We start from the raw sequence: 24,837 nt of genomic DNA, 5'->3' as shown, positions 1-24,837 counted from the left end.
CCCACCTTTTCTTTTTCCTGAAAAAAGAAAAAAAATGTAAGCAAATATTGCTTCTTTTTGGCGGCGATTTTTTTTTTTATCTTTATGGAGTTTGAAGTTTTCTTGATCTTCTAACACTTGTAACAAAAAATCCCGCTATTTTTAAGACACGTGTCAAGTTGGAGATTGGGAGTGACCGAGGCTCAAGGCTGTCACGTTTGTAGATAAATTTGTTTTTTATCCGTACTTTTCCGCATATTTTAAAGTGTTCTAGACGTTTCTTTTTTTTTTTCTCTCTCTCTTTTTTTTTTAGCACTTTTATTTGGGGTATTGACGCTGTCACGATTGGCTTTGAGAGTGGTGCCGAAAAGGCATCAGAAACCGGACAACGCGGAAGCCTGGATAATCCAAATCTAACGAGCAGCGAGTTCAAGAAGTAAGCCGATGTAGGTTTCGACTCCAGAACTGAGGAGGAGGGGATTATGGAACACCTTTCGGGAGAATGAAATCCCGTCAAAACTCCAAAGAAGCCCAACTGCGAAAAGGAAAAACGGGTTTTGCGCAACCCACGGCCGTCTGAAAAAAGACGTGAACCCTATGGAGGTCTTTGCGAAGAGAGAACCCTCCTGCCCCTTTACTTGATTAATGTGCGGGTCATCTCTTCCTGTTGGTGTTTGAATTCAAGTTCTACTTTCATTTCTTTTCTTTGGGGGAAGAGAGGGGGGGGGGGGGGGAGGATAACACGTTTCAATTTGAGACGACCCTTTTTCCCGGCAAGAGCTTAGAGGGGGACCATTTGCCACTGGAAATTAAGAAAACGTCTCCATTTAGTTTTGCTTACTGCATATCAAGAACCATACGTAGGCGTCAAGTTGTACGCATACCTATGAACTCGATTAACGAATAGAAGCAAGAAAGTAAAAACAAAATGTTGGAGATAACGTGCGAATTTGTGAACATTGAATCAGTAAATTCGCATATTGCGACCGAATTTGACCACCGTGCAGAAAAGTAAACTCTAGTGAATAAAGGCAGAACTGACCATTCAAACAATCGTCTTGGACGCGCTGTCCGATTTTGTTTGCTTGGCTTTGGTACGCGTTTTGAACATGCGCACTGGCTTTCTTTGGGGAAATATCAGACACAGCCTTCGTCCACGGTTCAGCGTCCCGGCAATTTTTGCCGTGGCGATAAGGGCTCGAAAGATTTATTAAACAGAGGCCTCGAAACGTTTTCGCTAAGGGGCCGATCAGGGTTTTGTTGGTGTCCCGAGGGCCGGGAAATAAAAAGGTAAGCTTAAATTAGGAAAAACTAAATAAATAATCCCAAATAAGCAATTATTAAATACAAAATTTAAAGTTAAGGTAAGCCGTAATAAAAAAAGAATGTAAAGTGGAATAATACAACTACTTTATTTTTAAATCTAGTTTTTAGATAAAAAAATTATGACACTACGGAATATGCATTGGCAGTGTTGGGTAAAGCACACTTAAAAGGTGCTTCAAATAAAATGCAAAGCACATTAGATGTGATGTACTTGAAGTAAGTAACTACACTGGGTGCAGCGTACTACTTGAAGTAAAGTACTGTAAATAGATGACAATTTCAAAGTAAAGTACAAGCACTTTTTAACGATCTTTCATGATACTTTTTCATTCCCCTATACAGTGATTTTTAACTGGTATGCGTTGCCCCAGGGGTGTTATCGGGGGTGCACCCCTTACTTCCGAAATGGCGGCGAATATTGGATAAAGTCAAGTGGCCGCAAGGTAGCTATTTTCAGAGAAGCCGCCGAATTCACATGTCCCTCCGACTAGTGAACTTGGCGCCGCTCTCAGTGGTTTGTTGCACCCAAGGGGGTTGTACAAGGAGAGAGCATGACGTTAGCCCCATAGCTTCCGGAAGCAATCCTCTCATAGATGAGTGTCCTCTCCTTAACGAGAAAAACAAACAAAAACAGTGAGTGTGCAGGCGAACTGGTGCTAATTAATCATAATGTGGCACCTGGGACTGTGGTGCGGAAAAATTAAGGAACTTTCAAGTCAAAGTAAAAGACAACAGAGGAGAGCATCTCAAAACATTGAGAAATTCTCCTCTGTTATTCATTTCTTTGACTTAAAAAAGCTTCTTAGCTTTATTGCAACGCACTCTCAGGTGTTACATTATGATTAATGGTTCCCTCTTGCACTGACCGAGCGAGAAGTAGCGAGAGTTTGAAAAACTACGGGAAAGTCGCCCCCAGAACAAACGGAGCGGTGCGCCGTTTGCTCGCGTTTCCGGTGAGAGCGGAATATTCCTCCCAGCATTTCTTCAGAGTAGACAAAAGATTATTTTGTGATACAAATTTAACATGACCAAATCCTAGGAACATATTTTGAAGTCGGGAGCTGTATTTTCCTCAGAAAGTACCAGCAAAAACCACATCTTCGAGTACATTATTAGAGAATGTATTTAAAGTAAAGTGCAAGTTTTCTAAACCTACTTCAAGTAGTAATTTAAGTACAATGCACTTAAAGTACTTTCCAACAATGAATAGGAAGACATAAAAAACCCATCAGGTACAAATCAGAGCGCGTAAAAATTTTGGCATGTTACAAAAGGGCAGAATACTAATTAGAATGATCGAACTGATGCTGAAAATATGCAATAGATATGGCCACAGGAGACTAAGCACAATACAATGGGAGTTTACGAGAAATGAGAGTCGTGTTTTTCGCCTCAGTAAATAAACTAAGCATCAAAAAAAGCTCGAACTTCATGACAATGTGACGCTAGCAGTTGGGATAGAACGCGAAAGTTTGGAAACATGAGGTCACCTAAATCAAAAAATAGTTGAGAGAAACGAGATTTATCTATGAGCCGACGTCCACCTAAGCCTAATACCGTCAAAACAAGAAATGATACTGTGGGACAACTTTGTAGTACCTATTTCAGTGGGGAAAAAAAAGTGTCAGCAAGAAAGAAAACAATATCCTCTTTCTAGTTCAGAATTGTTTTCCACTGAAATATATCCTTTGTGCTCCCACTGTGTCATTTCGTGTTTTAACAATAGTAGGCTTACTGGACGTCGGCTCATAGATAAATTTCGCTTATTTCAATCATCTTTTGATCCAGGTAAAATCATGTTCTCAAACTTTCGCGTTCTATCCCAACCACCAGCGTCACATCCTCACGAAGTTTGGGCTTTCTGCGATGCATAGTTTATTCACCCGAGACGAAAAACACGGTTCTCGTTTCTTGGAAGCTCCCTATACATGGTAACGCACAGGAATTTCAACATACGAAGCTAAACAGATATGAAACTGGATACTAAAATCCGTGAGGTTGAGGGTGAGAACAACGTTTAGTAAATAATATAAAGAGTGGACACTAAAGCAAGTGTGCAGGCGAGCTGGTTCAATACTGGCATGTTGAACCGAGGAGCGCGGGGATGAATGGGAATGACGACACAACACATTGTGCGGCCCGTCCCGTTTGTTTCCCCGCTCCAGGATTACCATTTCAAAACGGACACGCCTACAATAAACAATAATTAAACACGAGGAAGATACAAGGTTCTTAATTACAATAAACAGTTTTGTTTTGTTTTTGTTTTTCTTTCTGGAATATTAGTTTACGCGGTTGGCGCGCGTTACGGCGTCGTTTCTTTACGCGCTCTAAGTTTTGCGCAGGTAGCAGCGGGCCCGGGCCGCGGACCGGGCTTCATTGGAAGTACCGCGAGCCCTGCCGCGAGCCGGTCGGGAGACCTTCGCGGGCTGGATTCGGCCCGCGGGCCGGGGTTCGGAGCACCCTGGTCTATAGAAAAGCAATTAAAAGAAAATAAGACACGAGACAAGAATGTTGTTTCTATCTCGTTCGCGTTTTGCTGAGCATTGTTTTATCTTATTCGTTCCTCGGCTACATGCTCTTCAATCAGCATCTTAATGACAAAGCTCGCATTTCGAATTTTTATTTTAATGAATTCTGCCTCATTTCGCTCTCATTTTCTTTTCTAATTTCTTGTACATCTTTGCTTTCTCTCTCTCTCTCTCACGCTTTCTTTCACTTTCAATCTGATTCCCGTCTCCTTTTCTACTTTTGCCTCTTGAAGTACCATCCCGCTAAACGTCTGCCACGTGAAACGCAGCGACATTTTTGAATTCAATTTTTGTTTGGCTCGAGATGTCGATTATTCGCGCGCCTCGTAACGGCATTACACCGATTCCCGCTCATTTTTGTTTCGTCGTTCTCCTCGTTCAATTTTCCGCACGCAGAATATACAGCGTGGTTGCGTTCCAACACGTGATCTATCTTGAGGCATCCGAGGAAAAAAAAAATTAAAAGGACGCGAAAGACCGCCATATAAAGAGAAGGTCGCGCGTCCTTGTTTTCTTTTCGAAATCCCGATTTCAGGCAGTTTTTGTTGTTGTCGCTGCCATCATCTCGCCTCGTTTTTCTTTAAAGAAACTTCAGCCTGCGCGCTGCTCTTAGGGCTTCGTCTTGCTTTTCGATGTCTTTACAAAAACGACGCCTCTGAGTAATCTGGGCAGCCGCCGCTCCCAGCGCTGTATTTGCTATCGCCTTTGAACGCGCCCGCGGGGTCCATTCTAATGAGGCTTACTTTGAAATATAGGGATTCGCTCGTATCCGGGGAAACGGCAATGAAGTGCGCCCGAATCTATGTGTATTGATTAAAGGGTGCGCCTTTTTGTCCGAGCCAGTCCTAGTTGCATGGAGACATTCCTTCGTTTCTAGCCGTTAGGCTTAATTTGCTTCGGTAAAATTGTCATTAGCACGAAAAAAAAAGGGTCGAGGCGGCATCGGAACGCTGGATGCAGCCTCACCCGAGGAAACTCCGGTAAGTCGGGAGTGGAGTTCAAAATAAAGACGTTACTTAAGGGTGTTTGCGTGATTAAGACGACGCGTGTCGACGACGTGACCGAAGAATATAAGCGCAAAAACAAAGGAGTTTCAAAAGTAAAGCAGATGGCGGGCACTATCTTGTCTTGGCAAAGAGGTTAGGAAGGTTCAGGGTTTGTGTTACGCAAATTTTGAAACTTGAGGTATACGGTGAACTGTCGGAGGTCGCCCTATATACTATAAATAAACAAAAACCAAACTGGCGCGACATCGTGGGTCGCACGAAAGACGTTCCTTTTTTTGGGCGTGAGGTGCGGTTTTTTTTATTTTTGCTACGACCACTAATTGGTAATGAATCTGACGCGGAGATGAGCCGTTTCTTTCTCGTCCTTTATTTTTTTTGCTGTTCTTTTGAGTGCGTCTCATCCGATGGCGCTTAACTTCCCATCGAGGGCTTGTTCTCTTCTGCGGTTGTTTGTTTCCTCAGCTCCAGAGGACAATGCCCTTGTCTGTGGATGTTGAGTTTGTGTTTGCGGAGATTAAATGTGTGCAGGAAGGTCGTTGACGCTTATAGAGATGATGTCATTTGATGCATGGTCTTGCGAAATCCTTTTAAAAGTAAATGGACAAGTAAAAGTGAAAAACTTTTTCTGCCCTTCCTTGTTTGCAACCCCCCCCCCCCCTTCCCCCCAACCACACTTGGATTTTATTCCCATATTTTACAAAGCCTGTTGAAAGTTTGACGAAAGGTCGAATGCCATTCGCGGTTCCAGCGATTTGGTTGACTTCACATATATGAGCCAGATACCACGGGAAAGCATCGAAACTCGAAATTAGAATTTGAAGTGCGATCGGCTCCGAAGGTTGCATGAGATGGGGCGGTAGTGCACATGGCGTAAGTGTAGCCTCAACCCGAACTCACACCACTCACACGTCATGCAACATAGACGGAGTTTTTTCTCCGGACGTGTGACACGGTAACAGAATTATCTGACACGGTTACAGAATATTAAATACACGGTAACAGAATCATCTGCGTACGTGCCTCACGCGTGTTCGAAGCATACTTGCTTGATTCATATATGTATGCTTAAGCCGGGCTCACACCGCTTATTTGCCGGGGCTCACACTGCTTATATATCATAGAAGAGAGTCTGCAAAGGAATTCAAACGCGAGTCACCGCGAGATCCGTGCTTCAAATGCCGCATGACAACGAGTTCAAGAAGGGAAATAGCGCATGTGGCATTCGAACCACGGATGCTGTGGTGACTCGTGTTTGTAGTCTATTTTTTGTATGGTGTATGGTCAGTGTGACCCCGGCTATACTTCATACAAAAGAAAGTCTGCATACAGATTCGAACGCGGGTCACCGCGAGATCCGTGCTTCGAATCTTCGAATGCCGCATGGTAACAAGTTCAAGAAGGGAAATAGTGCATGTGGCATTTGAACCACGGATGCTGTGGTGACTCGTGTTTGTAGTCGGTCTTTTGTATGATGTATGGCCAGTGTCACCCCGGCTATACTTCATACAAAAGAAAGTCTGCATACACATTCGAACGCGGGTCACTGCGAGATTCGTGCTTCGAATTCCGCAAGAAAACGAGTTCAAGGAGGAAACTTGTGCACGAGGCATTTGAACCTCCAATATTCCGCGGTGACTCGTGTTTGTAGTATGCCTTTAGTATGATGTAACACCAGTGTGACCCCGGCTATACATCATACAGAAGAAAGTCTGCATACAGATTCGAACGTGGGTCTACGTGAGATCCGTGCTTCAAATTCCGCAAGAAAACGAGTGCAAGGAGGAAACTTATGCACGCGGCATTCGAACCTCGAATATTGCGCGGTTACTCGTGTTTGTAGTATGTGTTTAGTATGATGTAAGACCAGTGTGACCCCGGCTATGCATCATACAGAATTAAGTCTGCATACAGATTCGAACCCGGGTCACCGCGAGATCCGTGCTTCGAATTCCGCAAGAAAACGAGTTCAAGGAGGAAACTTGTGCACGCGGCACTCGAACCTCGAATATTGCGCGGTGACTCGTGTTTGTAGTATGTCTTTAGTATGATGTAAGACCAGTGTGACCCCGGCTATACATCATACAAAAGAGAGTCTGCATACAGATTCGAAAGCGGGTCACCGCGAGATTCGTGCTTCGAATTCCGCAAGAAAACGAGTTCAAGGAGGAAACTTGTGGACGCGGCATTCGAACCTCGAATATTGCGCGGTGACTCGTGTTTGTAGTATGTCTTTAGTATGATGTAAGACCAGTGTGACCCCGGCTATACATCATACAAAAGAAAGTCTGCATACAGATTCGAAAGCGGGTCACCGCGAGATTCGTGCTTCGAATTCCGCAAAAAAACGAGTGCAAGGAGGAAACTTATGCACGCGGCATCATACAAAAGAAAGCCTGCATACAGATTGGAACGCGGGTCACCGCGAGATTCGTGCTTCGAATGCCACATGGCAACAAGTTCAAGGAGGAGACTTGTGCGTGCGGCATTCGAACCACAGATATTGCGGTGATTCGTGTTTGCAGACTGTCTCTTGTATGATGTATGACCAGTGTGACCCCGGCTTTAGGGCATGTCTGCACACGGTTTTTTTAGCAGTCTACAAGGACTGTCATATACAAGAAAGAGACGAACTTCAGACAGTGTCTCCAGACTGTCCTTTGTACAATGTATCGGCGGTGTGACCGCCGCTTTGGCGTAGGGAGCACCCGGAGCGGATATCTAATTTAGTCAGTTGCGTTAAATCTGAGAGAAATAAAAAAACTGTGCAAAAATGAAGACAAGGACCCGTAAAAGACACAGACTAACAAAGACATCGCTGACTAAAGACAGTCGTTTTTTTCCTGAACAAAATAGTAGATTGACACAAAAGAAGAACTGGGGCAAAAAAACTATAGAGGGCATTTCGCCTATTACATTCACAGTCAGAGTCAGTCACAGTGAGAAAGAGAGAATGACCGTGGACCGACTCGCCCATCTTTCTTTCATACAGTCGCGTTCCAGAGCGACTGCAATTAAGACTACTCGGGTCGAGTTGTTTCTATGGCGACACTTGCGACGAGCCAATGGGGAGGCGCTGTGCTGCACGACGCTGAGCAGCCCAACGCGGTCCACGCAAATCTGGGAACCAACCTTTACTGCATTAGACCGGTCATCAATCGCAATGATTTTCCGTCTCCGCGGTCAGAGGAAAACTGTGGTTTGTAAAAGCAAGCCAAAAAACATTGTATAACATTGATTAACAACGAAAGGAAGTGTTCCTATATAAAAACAGCTACAAGATTTCTAAATCGCTCTTAGACTGGAATAGATGATTCAGGTGGCGTGTTAGTCATAACCATGAACGACTAAAGACATCGTGTTACATATAAGTAAGTGTAAAATACAACCATAAAAAAAAAAAAAAAAAAAAAAACTGGTCGTACGACAATTTAAAAGAAGGACGTCCAACCAAGCCTCAAATTAAAGACCCAACATATCGAAGTCTACTCGGCCTCTTCTTCAGAGTTGACTCGTGGCGATCCGTTGAGGAGCAGCATTTTTGATTTTGTGCTTTTTTGTTTTTGTTTCGCGGTGGTGCATTTCTTATTTCACCGATTTAAACGTATCTCTTTCGAATGTTCACGTACGGTCAAGTGGTGGTCAGCTTTAGACAAAAATACCGCGTGAAACATAGTTCAGAGACTAAAATATAGTAACATATGCAACGCTTAAGTTCCTCAAACTGAAACTTCCAAATGTGATTTGAAATGTTAATAATTAGTTTACAACTTCCGAACTCAGATGCGTAAAATTCGTTTGTTGCGAGACTCTTTCTTTATTATTTTTTTCTGTGCGCATACATCTTTACTCGCGCACTATACGGAACCCTTTCAGCGCGACGCATTTGTTAAGTGAGCAAAATTTTGTCGAGTCCACGCGCGCCAAGATGACGGCTGGGAAACGGCGCACATGCGGCGCCTCAAATATTGACGTCGTTCAAACAAAGTTTGCCAACTTATATTCCTTTCGGAAGTATAAGCAAACAATCACAGAATTCGAACGCTTTTTTTTTTCTTGCCAAGCAGTCATTTTGTTATGGCGTGTGCAGCTAGCGCGAGTTCCGAAGTATAGTTTTCCAAACTACACATAGATGGCGCGAGAGAGAAGAGGACCAGATGGTGAATGTTCGCACGTGTTGCTCTGCAGCAGCAGACCTACAACACTCGGACTAAATGACTTCGATTCGAATATGTGCGGGACATGGAACGGTCCTCTGCACCAAGAATTTCTCGAACGCTCGTTAATCCTCACACCAGGACGGAGTTGCACTGGATTAGCTGACCGATCAAATACAGCTCTGCCGTACGAGCGGCGTGCCTCGAGTGAAATGAGCCGAGGCCGCACGCTCCAAGCGGCAGATTTAATGACAACTGGGAAAGTTCTCGCTATTAACGCGATCGATTGTTGCTCAGTGATTATACTCCACCGGTCCAGCTTCTGACGATTAATATGGGTAGTCAGAACGTCGGGCGCTGGGCGAGATACCTTAACGAAAGTCGTCGCATCTATCTCAATGAATTCTTGCAAAGTCCAGAACTTCATTGGAACTTGGTGATGCGAGCTTTGAGCTATGGCCTATGCCAGATGTAGAGTTATCGACGAACATATTCTGCGGCAAAAATCAGTAGTTATATTTCTTTTAATTTGGACAGGAAATTAAGTCGTTCAATGTTAGAGAAAATGTTTTTCACTTTTCTGCGTTCAGCCGTAGGGTTATTGTGAACTGATATACATTTATAACATGCAAACCTGCATCGCTAGTTTATGAATGATAGTATGCTACTTCACGTCGGGGTGTGCAGACCGGAGCCACATTTTTGTGGAATTTTGCGCGTAAAAAGCTTCCAAGACCGTCTTGTAAAAATGAATGTACAATATTTTTAATCAATTTAAATGACGAAATTATATACTCTAATTTCGAGCGTCTTGTATTGGCGAATACGTAAGCAGTCAAGGCGTCATTCATCGCTAGGTTTTGTGCACACCTTTTTGTTCGGAGCTAAAAACGCGCTTAGCAATCGTAATGACATTTCCAACGTGTTGCCAATACACCGAGTGTTCATTGAAACGTCTATCGGATGCGCGCTATTTATTTTCAATTTTTTGTCAATATGAGTTAGAATATTTTCTTTTTATGAATTGTCCTGTACCATTGCGTTTAAATCATGTCACACTTAAAGGTGCCCCGAGGAGGTTTCTGAGATCGCCTAAATTTGGCGAGACCTCACTCTGCGGGCCTCTAAGCTTCCTGGAAATCTATAAATCATAACGATTCGCGGCCGATTTTCCTATTTAAAAACCAATTAAAGATCAAACACACCGAGGTTATATCCGGCGATGGAAGGAGCATTGTTCCGGCAGCCAGGACGACACGTGACCCGTGAAAAAGCGGCATTTCATTGAGATTGCAAACTCGGTTATTACAAAATGTGTATGCCTCTGTAGATGATAATAGCAAATAAGAGTAGTGGAAAAACGTTAATTTTTCGCGGAGAGAGAACATAATACTATATACAATAATCGTCTCACAAACAACGCACTATATTTCTTTTTTCTTTTGCGAGAGTGATATGTTTAGTCGTCTGGTTTCGAGTGCGCGCTAGCTGGGTTCAATCGTATTCCGGGCTGTATGGGCAACGAGCCGCGCGCCCATTCGAGATATCACTCAGCAATTCTAACGGTCGGAGCAGAGTCACTAAATGAGCTGCGCTTAGAGTAATGACACTCCGTTCCCCGACAGTGTTGTGGTCGCCGCCATTTTGGCTCGTATGCAGAGCAGACGCAACTGCCGATCGTCATGATTCAAAAGTGCGTCTTCCTTAGCATTAGATTCGGTGTTAGGAAGCTCATGTAATATTGCTTTTCTTTGTCGCGAGCAGTTTAAACATTTGTGGAGGGCGGAAAAGCGTTTCCTGTGATTTCAGATAAAGCTCCAGATAACTGGCAACCATGATTTTAAGACACAATATGGCGAAGTGTCGTTACTCTGAAGCGCAGCTTATTTAGTGGCACTAGGTCGGAGGCTCGAGGATTCTTCGCGTGCTATTGGCTGATAGTGGTCTTGGTTTCGGAACATGCTCCTCCCATCACCGCAGGTGAGCTCAGTGTGTTTCGATCTATGATTGCTTTTTTAATAGGGAAATCGGCTGCGTATCGTAGTGTTTTAGGCATTTATAGGATACATAGAGCCAGCAGAGTGAGTTATCGCCGTATTGAGGCAATATCAGAAACCTCCTCAGGGCGCGTTTAAACAAACTAAAGGCGGACGAACTTGTTTTTATCGTGGTACTGTTCATTTGTCCCGTGGTATTAAGAGAACCGGAGCATGCCATAATTTATTTTGCAAACACGCGTACATTTGTTAAAAATATCAAGAAGTACCGTAAAAAAAGAACAAGTTGGTCTTGATTTTAGGTGCATTAGCTAAAGTATTCAAAATTTAACATTCAGAAAGCTTTGCTCTAAGGAGACCGGCGACAGAGGTATTGAATTAGCCTAATGTCTAGGGGTCCTGTAGACATTAGGCTGGTTGACGGACGGTCAACCAACGACTGGCGGAAAAAAAATAGCAAAATGTCATCCTAAAAAAAAGGTCATTCTAAAAATAAAAAAAAAAGGGAGCTCTTTTTTTTTAGTTAGTGTATACACGATAACAGAACAAATAACAAATGTTTTAAAATTTCTGTTGTGTGCGACGAGAAAAAGCAAAAAGAAAGGAGAATCGCAATGGAATGTTCTTAAATAAAATTATTTAAGTCTCAAACAACTGAGGAAGGAAACGCAAAAACACCAAATGCTCAAACGTACCCGGTCATCAAGGTTTTAAAGTTGACGCAGTGTCGCCCTTATTGAGCTTTAATTAAAAAAAAAAGCAACAGCGTGTGACTAATCACAAACGCGAGATAAAGATAGAAAGATAAAAAAAGAAACAATACTCATTGGAAAACCTAATTCCTCCTTAAGGGGTATTCACACGAGGGAGAAATCCCGGGGATTTCTCCCCGGCACGCGCATGCCACGACGAAAACGTCAGGCTTTGCGATGTGCAAAAGCCTCGCGTTTTCATCTCGTGATGCGCGCGTGCCGGGGAGAAATCCCCGGGATTTCTCCCTCGTGTGAATACCCCTTTAGGAACTTCATTTGTAATGGTAATTCGGAGGGGATTTAGAAACCCTTACGCGACCATTTAATGCAGCACTGTCGCTGTATTTCAACGAAGCCTCTGCAAAGAGCCGCGTCGGCGGGGACCCGGGACCTTTCCCTCACGTCCACTGCACCGACGTCAAAGTGAACAAGTTTAAATAAAACATAGAAGGCGCTAAGGCAGAAGAGCTCCCGCCTCACGAGGCACTCGCCAGGCGACGAGGGCACGCGCGCCGTTGTCAGCTCCACGTGCGTGGCACATTGTCGACGTTTTTGTGTTTTCTTTTTTCGTGTTTTTTTCCTGTTTACAAATTTTTGGGAGTCTCGAAGGAACCCCTCGGCGCGCGAATGCAATTAGTTTTTTCGCTGGCACGCGAGGAAAGAGGTTTAAGCCGGAGAGTCAATGCTGGGAAAATTCTAAGCGACAAGAGAAAGTACGTCACGGATAAATGTTCTACCAGCTCGGCTCACTTTATTGGCGTATGCTTCGAACTTAAACTGCCAGCGCTTCGCTGAATGTCTCAAGGTAGGAGAGATCAGTGGCCGAGCGTGTTGACGCACACCAGGGGTGCTATTCTGGTCGCAAACGGAACCTTTCGAGTTGTGACGTATCGAGAAAGAAGGGGCGGAGCCTCAAACTAGAATGATTCTTGTTTGAGGCTCCGCCCCAACGTTCGGGTTCACGCACGCGGTCAGCTAGAATCTGACGATGCCCTACGTCGCGGTGACGTGTCCACCCAGTTGTGGCAAAGAAATCCCTGCATTTCCCCCTGATCTTTTTGTTATCTTCTTCCTTTCCTCCGGGACTTAGAACGAGCGAATGACGGAGAAAAGGCTCTACCACACTTCATCCCAAGTCGCTTCATCCCAGGACAGTTCATCCCAGACACATCATACCAAAGTCATTTCATCCCAGGATGTTTCACCCCAAGACAGTTCATCCCATGGACAATTCATACCACGACATTTGATACCAGAATAGTCCACACGGTTCAGCCGATTCAAGGGCTACTCACTTCATCCCAGGTCCGTTCATCCCAGGACTGTTTATCCCGGACACTTCATACCAGAAACGATCTATTCCGAGACGTCTCATCCCAAGACTCTTCATACCAAGGACATTTCATACCTGGATATTTTATACCACAAAGTGTTCTGCCTAGAAGAAGAAGTTATAAAATCGGTTTCGCACGCGCGGAGCCGACACATGCACTTCGTCTTTCTTCTATTGTCACCCGTGCCACGTAAGACCGTCCTGCACTTGGCATCGAGCTTCCATCAGTCGAACAATCCAGCCGGCCCGACTCATTAATTGTCATCGAGTTTGTTTGTAGAACATGGCCACCTTTGTGGCTTCTCGTCGAGGATCGCCGAAGCTCTGCTTCGAAGGTTACATGTACACCAAGCACAGGACCAACGACGAGAAGACGGCATGGAGATGCGAAAAATTCCAGGAGGGTTGCTGGGGACGAGCTGTTACTGCAGGTGAGACGACCACTGTTACACAAGGCCATACTTGCCATCTACCGAGTCCGGAAAATGTCGCTGCGGCGCGTTTACAAGATGAGATCAAAACTGCAGCCAAGCGTTCCCACGACACCCCTCGGAACGTCGTCACCGCCTGCCTACAAGGGGCAAGACCGGCGACTATCGCGAAGCTCCCCAAGCTGTCATCACTGGAAAGGAAGGTGAACAGAGTTCGACGCGAAGCCCATGGCGCAGCTCAAGTTCCCCACCGAATCGACGACATAATTGTACCAGAACACCTGCGCATGACAAGAACAGCGTCACCCGAAGTATTTCTCGCAGGGGACACAGGCTGTAGTGACTCGGAAAGAACAATGATTTTCGCCTGTGACACGGACCTGTGCCGTTTAAACACCTGCGAAACCTGGTTGTGTGACGGTACATTTAAAGTAGCACTAGAGATGTTTTACCAGCTTTGGGTTGTTCATGGCCTCTACAAAGGAAGGGTGCTTCCCCTTGTATACTGTCTCTTGCCGAACAAGCGCGAAGCGACGTACAAAAGAGCAACGCGCATGCTACTTGAGGCTATTGACGATGCCACTTCAAGCCCACGACAGGTGCACACAATAGTGATGGACTTCGAGAAGGCTGAAGAGAATGCTTTTCGGGAATGCATTCCTGACGTCGATGTGCATGGATGCTTATTTCATTTCGCGCAAAGCATCTGGCGCCGAATTCAAGAGCTGGGCATGCACACGCGATTCATTGATGATTCCAGCTACCACCTCATCGTGAAGAAATTCATCGCACTGTGCTTCTGCGATGTTTTCGACGTCTGCGACAGATATCGCATGCTCGCAAGACAGCTGCTGGACTTGTTTGGACGCACGGAACAGCACCAAGAGTTCCTAGACTACTTTGAGAATACCTGGGTCGGTCGACCCCACAAGGACCCAAGGTTCCCAATGTCTATGTGGAATTGCAAGCGCGTGACAGAGGTCAGCCTTCCCAGAACCAACAATAGCGTTGAAAGCTGGCACCGGGTGTTCCAAAATTCTATCGGTGCATCCCATCCTACAGTATTCAAGTTGCAGGATGCGCTTCTCTCTGAACAAGTTCGTGTGAACGCGATGGCCATCCAGCTGGACGTGGGTCATGAGCCACCGCTGTACACGAAGAAGGAGTACGAGCAGTCTAACAAGCGTCTATGCCGGATCCTGGATGACTATAACAACAGAGACGCAGACAGCTTTCTCAATGCGTGCTCGTGCTATGTACTTGGCGATTGTTGAGTTTATTAGCCAGAATTGTGTGCTCTGAAGGGCGTATTAGCCCGAACTTTGGCCTCTTGTTAAGGTTTTGCTCTTATGGGTGGGTCATTGCAAAATAAACGTATTAATTTTTCATATTTCTGGTGAATGTTGTCTTGGAACGATACCTTTCGGCCGGTTTTCAAGTGACATCAATCCCCAGTATTGCGGTTTGTTGCAGTATACAGCTTTCATTAGTAAATCTGACCGTTGCAGCAGCACTGCAAATAGGGATTGAAGTAAGTGAATGAATGAGAGGGAAGAATACAAAAAGAGAAGAAAGGGCTCTAAGTGGGAATGGCCCGACTTTTGCTGAAGTCCAGTACCGAGTTGTCTGTGGGCACTCCTATGCACGCCCCAAAGTGACGTTCATTTAAGTGCTGCAGCCGGTGAAATGCGACCTTGAGATTTCTTCTTGCTCGAGCTCAGCAACTCGTGGGTGCCCCGAATTATTCTGGTATGAAATGCCTTGGTATTTAATGCCACTGGCATGGAACGTCTTGGAATGAAACATCTTGGGATGAAATGACTTTGGTATGAAGTGAACGGGATGAACATTCCTGGGATGACGTATCCGGGGATGAAGTGTGGCAGAGCCACTTTAAAGTATGAAATATCCTGGCATGTAACGTTCATGGGATGAAACATCTTGGGATGAAACGCCTTGGGATGAAAAACCTTTGGTATAAAGTGTCTGGGATGAAGTGTCCTGGGATGAAGTATCTTGGGATGAACTGAGTGGACCCCCGGAGAAAAGGCTACCTTCCGGAAAATGGAAGGAAACAGAGAAAAATAATATTATCCTTTTATAAAATACGAAAGATTATTTCAATAATTATGACGTAAAGTAAATTTAGCTAAGATATCTCAGCTTTTTTTCTCGAAGTATTTCGCTACGGTCTTTGAAAACAAACATGGCGAAAACCGCGGTAACGACCTTGTGGTGTTTGCGTCTCGCTTGCGTGGTTGCTTTCCCTGTTTCTGCACGATACGGATGGCATTACGAGGAGAAAATATTATGTGAAGGTACGCTGCGACACCGACCATCCTTTGTGGAACCGCCGTGAACATAAGCTGCAAATGAAATTTCCTGTTCGCCTGTGAAGGAGACTCCAAATGGATACAGAGCTGAAGACGACTTTGTGGTAATATATGACTAGTCATGAGATCGACGCAGAGTGCGCCGGTTGTGAACATGCTGTGGATGATGCAGGAAAGTTTCTTCGTGCAGTTTTAATAATGCTTTGCTCGCTTTGCTCACCGCAGTGATTACGACGGTAGTCCCCATAAACCATGCTCTTCTCTTTCGGCGCTGAAAAAAATTGGGTTGTGTGTGTGTTTATACAGCCTAGAACTTGGTCTGCCTCACAGGGGCGACGAGTCTCCCAGCTGTAGATGAGAAATTTAGCCAGTGCGGTACAGCCGCTAGCCTGGGGTCTTTAACGTGCATCACGCAGTAGTGATACACGACCGCACGCCGGTACGATGCTCATCCAGATCGAAACGGGCAGGGGTGGGGCTCGAACCCAGGATCCCTGGGTTCTGCTTCGGCGCTGAAGAAATGGACGCGACCGCATAATCTCGGGCAGTCTTTTTTAATTATTTTTATATTTGCAGAAAAGCTCGTGCAAAAAAAAAAAAAAGAAAAAAGAAAAGAAAACGGCTTTAACGTTTTTACACGTCCCTACATAGGTACCTCGCTATCCCTTTGGCTTCATTGCGCGTGACGATTCAACGCTCTTTGCCATGGAAACGTTCGTGAAACTAGAAAGCCTCTGTTTGCCGCTAGCAGTCATTTTTCGAGTTCGGGTTGTGACGACAAAATGACGTAAGAACAAGAATGCACGGGACTATTTGCATTGTTTTAGCTCGACAACCGTACCCTTGGCGAGTTAAACTCGAAAGAACATGGCTGCGATGCTCGTCGGATCGACCGCGGCTGGGGTTTGACATGCGATCTGTCACTCGGTCAACGCGCACACGAATGCTTTCGTGCTGTTGGATGAGCCCATTCGGCGGCAGGACCGGGTCGAAGAGCACAGTAAGCTGGCGTTTAACGTCTCCGATATAACACTTGGCGAGATGCAAGGCTTCTATTTGTGCCGGTGTTATGAAGCTTGAAAGTGGTGGCGGTGTTGTGGCTCGTAGGGTAGCCTTACTGAGATTATGAAGACAGTAATATACCTTCATTCAGCGTTGACATGCATCAAGATTCACAACCTCCCTTTTACACAAAGGAAACCACGTTTCTGCGAGCACGGAGGAAGCAGCCAACGGTCTGAGAAAAAATTGTGCCTCCGCCACGACCGCCAGCGATCGCCCCAACGGCAAGAAAACAAACCACAAGCTCATTGAGGTTTGTGTAGTGCTGACTGTTGATTCATCGGACGACAAAGGTGAATGAAGTAAAACGCAACGTAAGTTTGCCAGCGTTTTTCAAAACTAATGCGTTTCGTTGAAAATTTAATTTGTGGAATTCGTTAACGCCTTGAACGTTTGACGGGGACTGCATGGTGGACGCAGGCTTCACACAGGTGTTTTCTACAGTGTGTGCTTTGCCTGCACGCATATAAAGACAGAAACACTGCCTATATGGTGCATAAAATAAAGAAAATTTCGCTTATCTTGATTATGTTGACTATCAATTGAGTGCTGTTGATAGTAGTGGCGTAGCCAGGAACTTTTAAGGGGGTGAGGGTGGAGGGGGTTTAAGGTGGCTGGGATGTTTATGACTTGGGGTGCGGATGGGGGATGATGTCGAAATTTGTGTGTATATTCTAGGGCCCGCCGGATTTGGGGAGGGGGGGGGGGGCGAAGATAAGCCTCCTCCCCCCCCCCCCCCCCCCCCCCCTGGCTTTGCCACTGGATGATACCATAAGGGGAGCATCCAGCATGTGCAGAGCCGCTGAACTCGTACCACAATGGCAAGATAGTTGCTGACATTTTTCACGTTACGTAGTGGTTCTTTCTTTAGTACATATGCTTGTTTTTCCTTCACACATCTACTCTGCTTCAAGAGTGCGTATTTGCTCTGCATTACAGGCAAATTTAAAAAAAAAAATCCAGCTCACACTACTCTATAATTTCAACGAGTTACTGTCACCTTTGAAACGACAATCTTTTTAATTTGTATGACAACCTTTACATTAAACACACGGGTGTTGAATGGAGGACAATTCTATCTTTATTATTTTTCTTGGTCATGGAGATGACGACCATCCACAAGATTGCACTGGCTAAATTTCTCGTGAACAGTGGGTAACAATGTTACCATGCTCCGTCAGACTAAACTCCTGCTGTCTAAACAACTAACGATTAATTTTAGGACAGACCTGTTCGTAGTTTATTGCAGGGCATCGAAAAGTGTTCTTATGACTTTCAGATGACTGACTTGCAATTCCAGCAGCTTGGCGTGAAAAGGTAAAATATCTAATTGATACAACAAAATGCCATCAGCAACCCATCCAGATTTTATTGCGTGATTGACAGTAGCTACAAATCGCAACAAATGGTCAACTGAAGACATAGGTACTAAGCGTGCACTAACTTCGAAGCGGTAGAAACCCTGAAATTTTAACGTAAACTTACCACCAAGTTGTTAATGACAAAGTGGTGTTTGCGGAAAAGTATTCGAGTCCTTCAGAACGGTGACAATCTCCTTCAGACCGATGATGATGGTGACGAAGGTTCTGTTAGATTCTAGGTTCCGTCAACGCACCCCACGACGTCGGTGTGCTTGTCGTGGTGGCGACAAAAGCCTTCTTTCGCACATGCCTCAGCTGCCTCGGTTCGGGGTTTCGTCGACCCAGCCGCCTCTTCCCAGCCGGTTGACAGCGACACTCGCGACGGCCGTCACGGCTCTGATCACCATCCACTGGGCATTAGCTATGTGATCATCGGTGGCAACCGCGCTCTTGTAGTTCCCCGCTGCGAAAAATCTCAGTGCGATTCAATTAGTCTGCTGCTGCTCGACGATCATCATCTCTCATCGTCGCCGTCTCTCGTCGCGCAGCTGGAGTGCTATGTTGCGCTTTTTGCACTCCCAGGAGACTTGGAAGAGGGAAGTGACGTCAACGACACAGCAAATGCAGATTGGATGTTGACAGAAGAAAACGAAATGAACACCCAATCTGCGTTTGCTGTGTCGTTGACGTCACTTCCCTCTCCCTAGTCTCCTGGGAGTGCAAAAAGCGCAACATAGCCCCCCTGGTCACACTGCGATCACACGGTGCTTTTCGACAAGCGGTATTGTCGTCAGAAACAGTCGTCGTGCATCGCGAAGGCTACCGGGTGCTCGAGGAGAACCCGTCATTGTACACGTTAATCGAGCCATCGTGGCGCAACAAGCATCGCCGCCATTTTCTACGCTCTAGAATCCTGCCCAAAACTTGTTCCCCTTCGTGCAATAGAAACAGAAATTAAAAGCACGAGCACATCACCCCAAACGATGCTTGCACGAACGTTGGTTTGCACTGCGCAAGCGCGCCTGCTCGACAGGGTCGTTGAAAGCCCGGAGCACGTTCTTGTAGCTCCTACACCCGCACTAGCTCGCACTCATAGTGAAACAGAGGGTAGGGTGTGTCGAGTAATATCGCAGTTAATCTAGTTACGCGTCTTCCGCTATGTGCTACGTAGGTCGGACGTGGTCATACGTCACTTTGTCGTCACGGTCCGAGCTCGAAGAGTGACAGTTACGGCAAACAGTTGCTTTCGTGTTTTGCGAACGTTACCATGGTAACCGGTTGGAATTATCACGCGGGCTGTGGCCAATAGGAGCGCGCGGTTCGTAGGAGAAAGAAGTTTTCGAGAAACACGAACCTGACCGTTTGTGACCAGAGTAGCACCCCAGCTGGGAGCGCGTAGAGCGAAAACACGCGCTGCAGAAACCAGGGATCCTGTGTTCAAACTCCACCCCTGCCCGTTTTAATCTGGACGAGCATCGTATACCGGCGTGAGATCGTGAATCACTACGGCGCGGTGGACGTTGAAAAACCCCAGACTAGCGGTTGTAGTGCACTGGCTACACTTCTCATCTACAGCCGAAACATCGGGCGTCCATTGAGACTATACCTTCCGGCTGTCTAAATATACTCGCAACACAATTTACTTAATTACAGATGTGTTTTTTTTTTTTTTTGCTTGTTTTTGTTTTCAATTCCCTACCACTCTTGGTTGCCCAGTTCCTGAGCGGAACGAGAAAGATGACACCGCTATTGGGAGACTAACCCTTTTGTTCTGCATTTTCCACTCTTTCTTTTTGTTGTTTTAAGTCTGCAATAAGCTCGCTCGCTCACTCACTCACTCTCACTTAACTTACCTTTTACCATGGCGGAAGAGTGCATCCAAAAGATGCATCGTTTTGTCGTCGGAATACTCAGAATGCAGACAAAATATCGCCAATAATAAAAGCTAACTTGTTTTTGGAAGCTGAGAACGCGTTTGTTATCAGACTAAAGTCACAGCTACCTGATGCAAAACGGGGCGCGGCTAGTTGTGTTCACGCTCTCTGCTTCGCGATTCGTTCTACAGGGATCTTGTGGGCGACAGTCTAATAGGCCGAGGAGCGATAACGAGCTGCAGTCTAAGAAATGCCTGCGTGTCTACTTACCCGCAAAACACTGGAAAAGTCAATCTCTGCGATCTACGAAATTAGCTCAGCGAATGATGAGGCGGAACATCTGTATAGACCCCAAAATTAAGTTCGTGCTGTGGCGTTACGCAATGCAAGCATGACGCTTTGCGCTGCGTAATGCCACAGCACAGAATTCATTTCTAGGTCCAAAGGAATGTTCCGCCTCATCATTCACTGAGCTCATTTCGTAGATCGCGAAGATTGGATCTTCGAAGTGTATTGCGGGTAAGTAGATGCGAAGGCATTTCTTAAAGTGTGCTGAGGACCCGCTGCGTTTCGTTATGTGGAAGACTGCCCAGCAGGCTTTGATTGTCAAGTCAATCCAACGTATACTTGATATAACAAAGGACGTCCATTTTAAGTTCTTTTCTTACTTTTTGTTAAAACGGCGCGATGTCGGTTTGCCACAGTATGACGACATATATATATATATATATATGCTCGACGATTAAAACATCAGCGGCGCTAATGTGCGTACGAATCCAGCTCCCAGCTACCGGGCATGCCACCTTTCAAAACGCTCGTGTGACTTCCGTTTCTTTTTGTTTGTTTTTTTCCCCGACCTCTTCCTTGAACTGTTGACCGGTTTAGGATCCAGGGACTCATTAATTACCCGTACCCAAAACAGCGGAAGATTTTCTAACTGCTTGGGCGTCGCGTGATTCAAAATGTCCACGAGAACGGATATTATTAACGATCTCAGTAGAAAATACGCTGTTATTCTCGCTTTACTTGCAAACAACTATTGAAAGACGCAGCGACAAACGTGCCAAGTAACAATCAATTATACCTGTTGTTGGATCGAAAAGGGACATGTTTTTTTTTCTTTTGTAGAAAAAAAATTATGAAGACTCCGCACTTACCAAAGTAAGCGACGCACGACGGACGAAGAACATGTCGAGTAGTGTCTTCACCAGGCACTGTAAAAAAGAGACAAAGTTGTTGCTCAGAAATTCGCAGCTATACCTACAAGTATCTTCGCATAAAAGTTGTAACAAATACCGACCCGCTTAATTCTAACTCAAAGTGAGCTTCTTTCGTGACATGTAAAACAAGACACTGTTTACACACAACTCCGCGTTCGGCACTGCGCTTGCACAAAACTCAGATTTACGTGAGGCGTCTGCGCAGTACCGACGGCAGTGCCACCGTGACTTTTCCCTTTGTGATTGGTCTAATCGGTAATAAAAAGCGAAAAAAAAAACAAAAAAAAAAACGAGCGCCGTAACGTAGTAGATTTGGAGATGTTTGATTAGCTCCGTCGGATCGCAGGATTTGCTGCGATCAGAATTAAAGTGCAGCGGAGTATAATCGAACGTTGTAATTTCGCTCAACAAAAGTTAAATTTTTTTTTTTTTTTTTTAGATTGTGTCTACTGGATTCTCAAAAAAAAAATTAAACCCAAAATGGTAATTTCACTTTTTTTGTTTTTTTTTTTGCAAAAGACGCAGGGAGTCAATTACGGCGATCAATAAAAGGGCCCTAGTGAATTATCAAGCTCGATGAAACGTCATAATCATTGTCCCGGCGTGCATAGCATTCTTTAATGCGAAAGCATGAACTGGGGGGGGGGGGGGGGGGCGTTCCATGGAGCGAACCGGCGTTATCAGCTTATGAAGCCGTGCCAAACGGCACCTAAATTCCCCTATCCGATAAAGCGAAACCCGTAGTCTGTAGCAGCGAATTGATGAATCGGCTTCCATTGGCTGGCGCGCGGCATAGTTCCGAGGAACGCCACCCCACTGCCATGGCGCAGCGGACCGGTCGCCGGTAAGAGAGAGAGGGCGGCCGCAGAGCCCGCCCAGGCAGCATCCGCGCAGGTCGCCCGGCCGGGCTGGCGCAGCGCGCAGTTTGGAGGAATACGCTACGTATGCGAATGCTTTCGCATTCCGACACGTGAGCAGTCGTAAGTGTCACTGTAGTTTTTTTTTTTTTTTTGTTTTGTTTTGTAAGCGTATTATGCATTTTTTCATTCGCTGGGATTCTTCTTTTATTCGCCATGATTGACCATCTTCGCGTTCACAGGACATTGAACTTACGTCCTTTTTTATAGAGTGCATAGTCGTTGGCAGCTTAATACACGCAGGGCGCCACGTGCTTTTCTTTCGCCCGTCCTCAACCCACGACGGTGCGCGCTTCGCTGCCTCGCCACCACACGCGTTCCCTGCGCTTTTTCTATGGATGCCGCGAACTTTTTTCGAATCGAAGTTTCGATGATCGAATCAAGCGGTTCGAAAGGTTCAAAAGATTTTGATTTTTCGAATTGTCTATACCGTAAAATTCGACGGAAGTCGAATTTTCGAACTTGTTAAGCTAAGAAGTTCGACGCTTTTCGAACCGTCGAACTTATTACGCTAAAGAATTCGATCTTTTTCAAACTTTCGAACTTTTTGCGCTGGAAAGTTCGATGCTTGTCGAACTTCCGAACTTGTCTGACCAAAAAATGCGATGAATTTCGAACTTTCGAACTTTTTTATCAAAAGAAATCGAAAAGTTCGAATTTTCGAATCCTGTAAAGTCAGAAGTTCGACGACCTTCGAACTTTGAGGCTAAAAGTTCGACGTTCGTCGAACTTCGAAAGACCGGCGGACGGTTTCATTTGAATTCAAGTAGTGAGGTACAATCGTAATTTTTTTTTTCGAATTTTCACACGCGGTGCTGCGTTCCTTACGAAAGACAATGCCGTTTGTTTCAATGTTCTGGCATGCTTAGTTTTAGAGAAATAAATTCCCGAAGGGGCGAAAAAGGACGACGGGTTATTGACGATTATCGTTAGTGCCAGATTTGAAGCGCGCTGTTTATGGTAGAGATGTTATACTTTTAAACAATGATCTGTGTATAGCCTAGGTAATTCAACGTGAGTTTCGAAGAAATGTCCAACCATGTATATACATGCAAGTATGCCTTAAACTTGATATTTATTTTCGTCGAAGTTGTTTGAGGTATCGCATTTAAATTAACACCACAGACAGTACATATCGTTGCCATCTGCAGAATACAAAATAATGTATTTATTGTTTTTTCACGTTAAGGAATAAATTAACTCAAGGGAGAAGATTTCTAATAGTGTTCAAGTTCAGCACGTCATTAAAAGAACACTTTTTTTTTTTTTTTCGCTTCACGTTCCTGGGACCTGTTTCTTTTAGCCTGTGCACATTTTGGTAAAAGAAACTTGTTTCGAGCTTTTTATCCCCGCAATTATTCATCTTTTTTTTTTATCATTGGCACAGGTATTTAGGTCGAAAAGACATAGCTTTGAACTTCCGAACCACTAAGCACGAGACGAATAGCGCCTTCTGACAGCGAGTTTCTAACGGGAGGCACTCACTTGATCGAATGACGTTTTAGCGAACGCCCACGTTTCATCGAACGACACTTTAGCGAATAGCCGGACGCCGCGAAGCGGCGTTTTCGGGTGGGCCAAGTGAGTTTATATTTTTGTAATGAGTTGTCGCAGACTGTCGCCGCGAAGCGGCGTAAAGCGCAGCGCGACGGATGGGTTAACGCGCGCCCCCGTTATTCGCTAAAACGACCATTCGCTCAAATGTCGCCGTTCGCTAAAATGTCATTCGCTCTTGTGATATGGACCCGTTTCTAACAATTACCATCTACGCACTCTTTTATGCAGTGAAGAGCGACAGTAGCTATACATATGAATCAATAATTTCAGATTAAAATAAGCTCGACAACGCCCTTTTTCCCCGTATTGTTTTCTTTAACAGTCCGAAATATCTGGAAGGGGGGGGGGGGGGGGGGGGAAGGCTGAAGACCCCCCCCCCCCCCCCCCCCCCCGCGCTACCCTCTTTCCCCCCGTTTTTCGTCTTCTGACGCCACTTGTATGGTTGAACGCTCCTCGACCTCGAGTAGTGTCGGCTTTTTGCGAGGTGATTCTTCCGCCCCAGAAAATAAACCTCCAGGTCAATTACAAACTTAACTTACTACTTACTATATGCCAGCGTCACTCGGGTGGCGTTCGATCGGATTACTTCCAGCGTGCAAGGGGTGGCGAGGTAGTTTGCCAGGTCGCTTCAAGGTTTTTGTGAGCCCCAACCTCCTGCTCGCCCCTGCCGCTTCGAACTGGATGAGTCTCGTTAAACGGTGTGTTCGTGTGATCACTACTGCGTGATGCAGGTTAAAGACCCCCCCCCCCCCCCCCCCCCACCGGCTGGCGGTCGCAATTACTGATCTATGGTCACACGTCACTCTGCACTGGCAAATATTCCAGCACATCCGGGACACTCGTCGTCTTATTTAATTGCCTGACCAACTTCGTAGAATCTAGATATCACACCCTAACTTTTCTAAACTTGATTTTGTAAAAACCAGTGAGTCGTGAAAACGTTATTTGAAACTGAAACTGTGGAGGAACTTGAAAACCGGACTTCGAACTTTGAAAACTTGGA

The 24,837-nt window shown here is 45.4% G+C and overlaps 1 protein-coding gene across 1 annotated transcript in view; it reads right to left on the bottom strand.

Moving 5' to 3' along the window:
- Positions 1–21,348, bottom strand: part of LOC8040172 (calcitonin gene-related peptide type 1 receptor) — a 100,383-nt gene extending 79,035 nt beyond the window's left edge. Inside the window, exon 1 of the mRNA XM_040500166.2 lies at positions 21,298–21,348. Within this exon, the coding sequence (XP_040356100.1) occupies positions 21,298–21,330 (33 nt within the window). The 5' untranslated portion in view covers positions 21,331–21,348. The remainder of the gene's footprint in view (positions 1–21,297) is intronic.
- Between the last annotated feature and the right edge of the window lie 3,489 nt (positions 21,349–24,837).

This window comes from Ixodes scapularis, unplaced genomic scaffold (assembly GCF_016920785.2).
Source record: "Ixodes scapularis isolate PalLabHiFi unplaced genomic scaffold, ASM1692078v2 PGA_scaffold5__190_contigs__length_132052651, whole genome shotgun sequence".
NCBI lineage: Eukaryota > Metazoa > Arthropoda > Arachnida > Ixodida > Ixodidae > Ixodes > Ixodes scapularis.
This window is presented reverse-complemented; position numbering and strand designations above follow the sequence as displayed.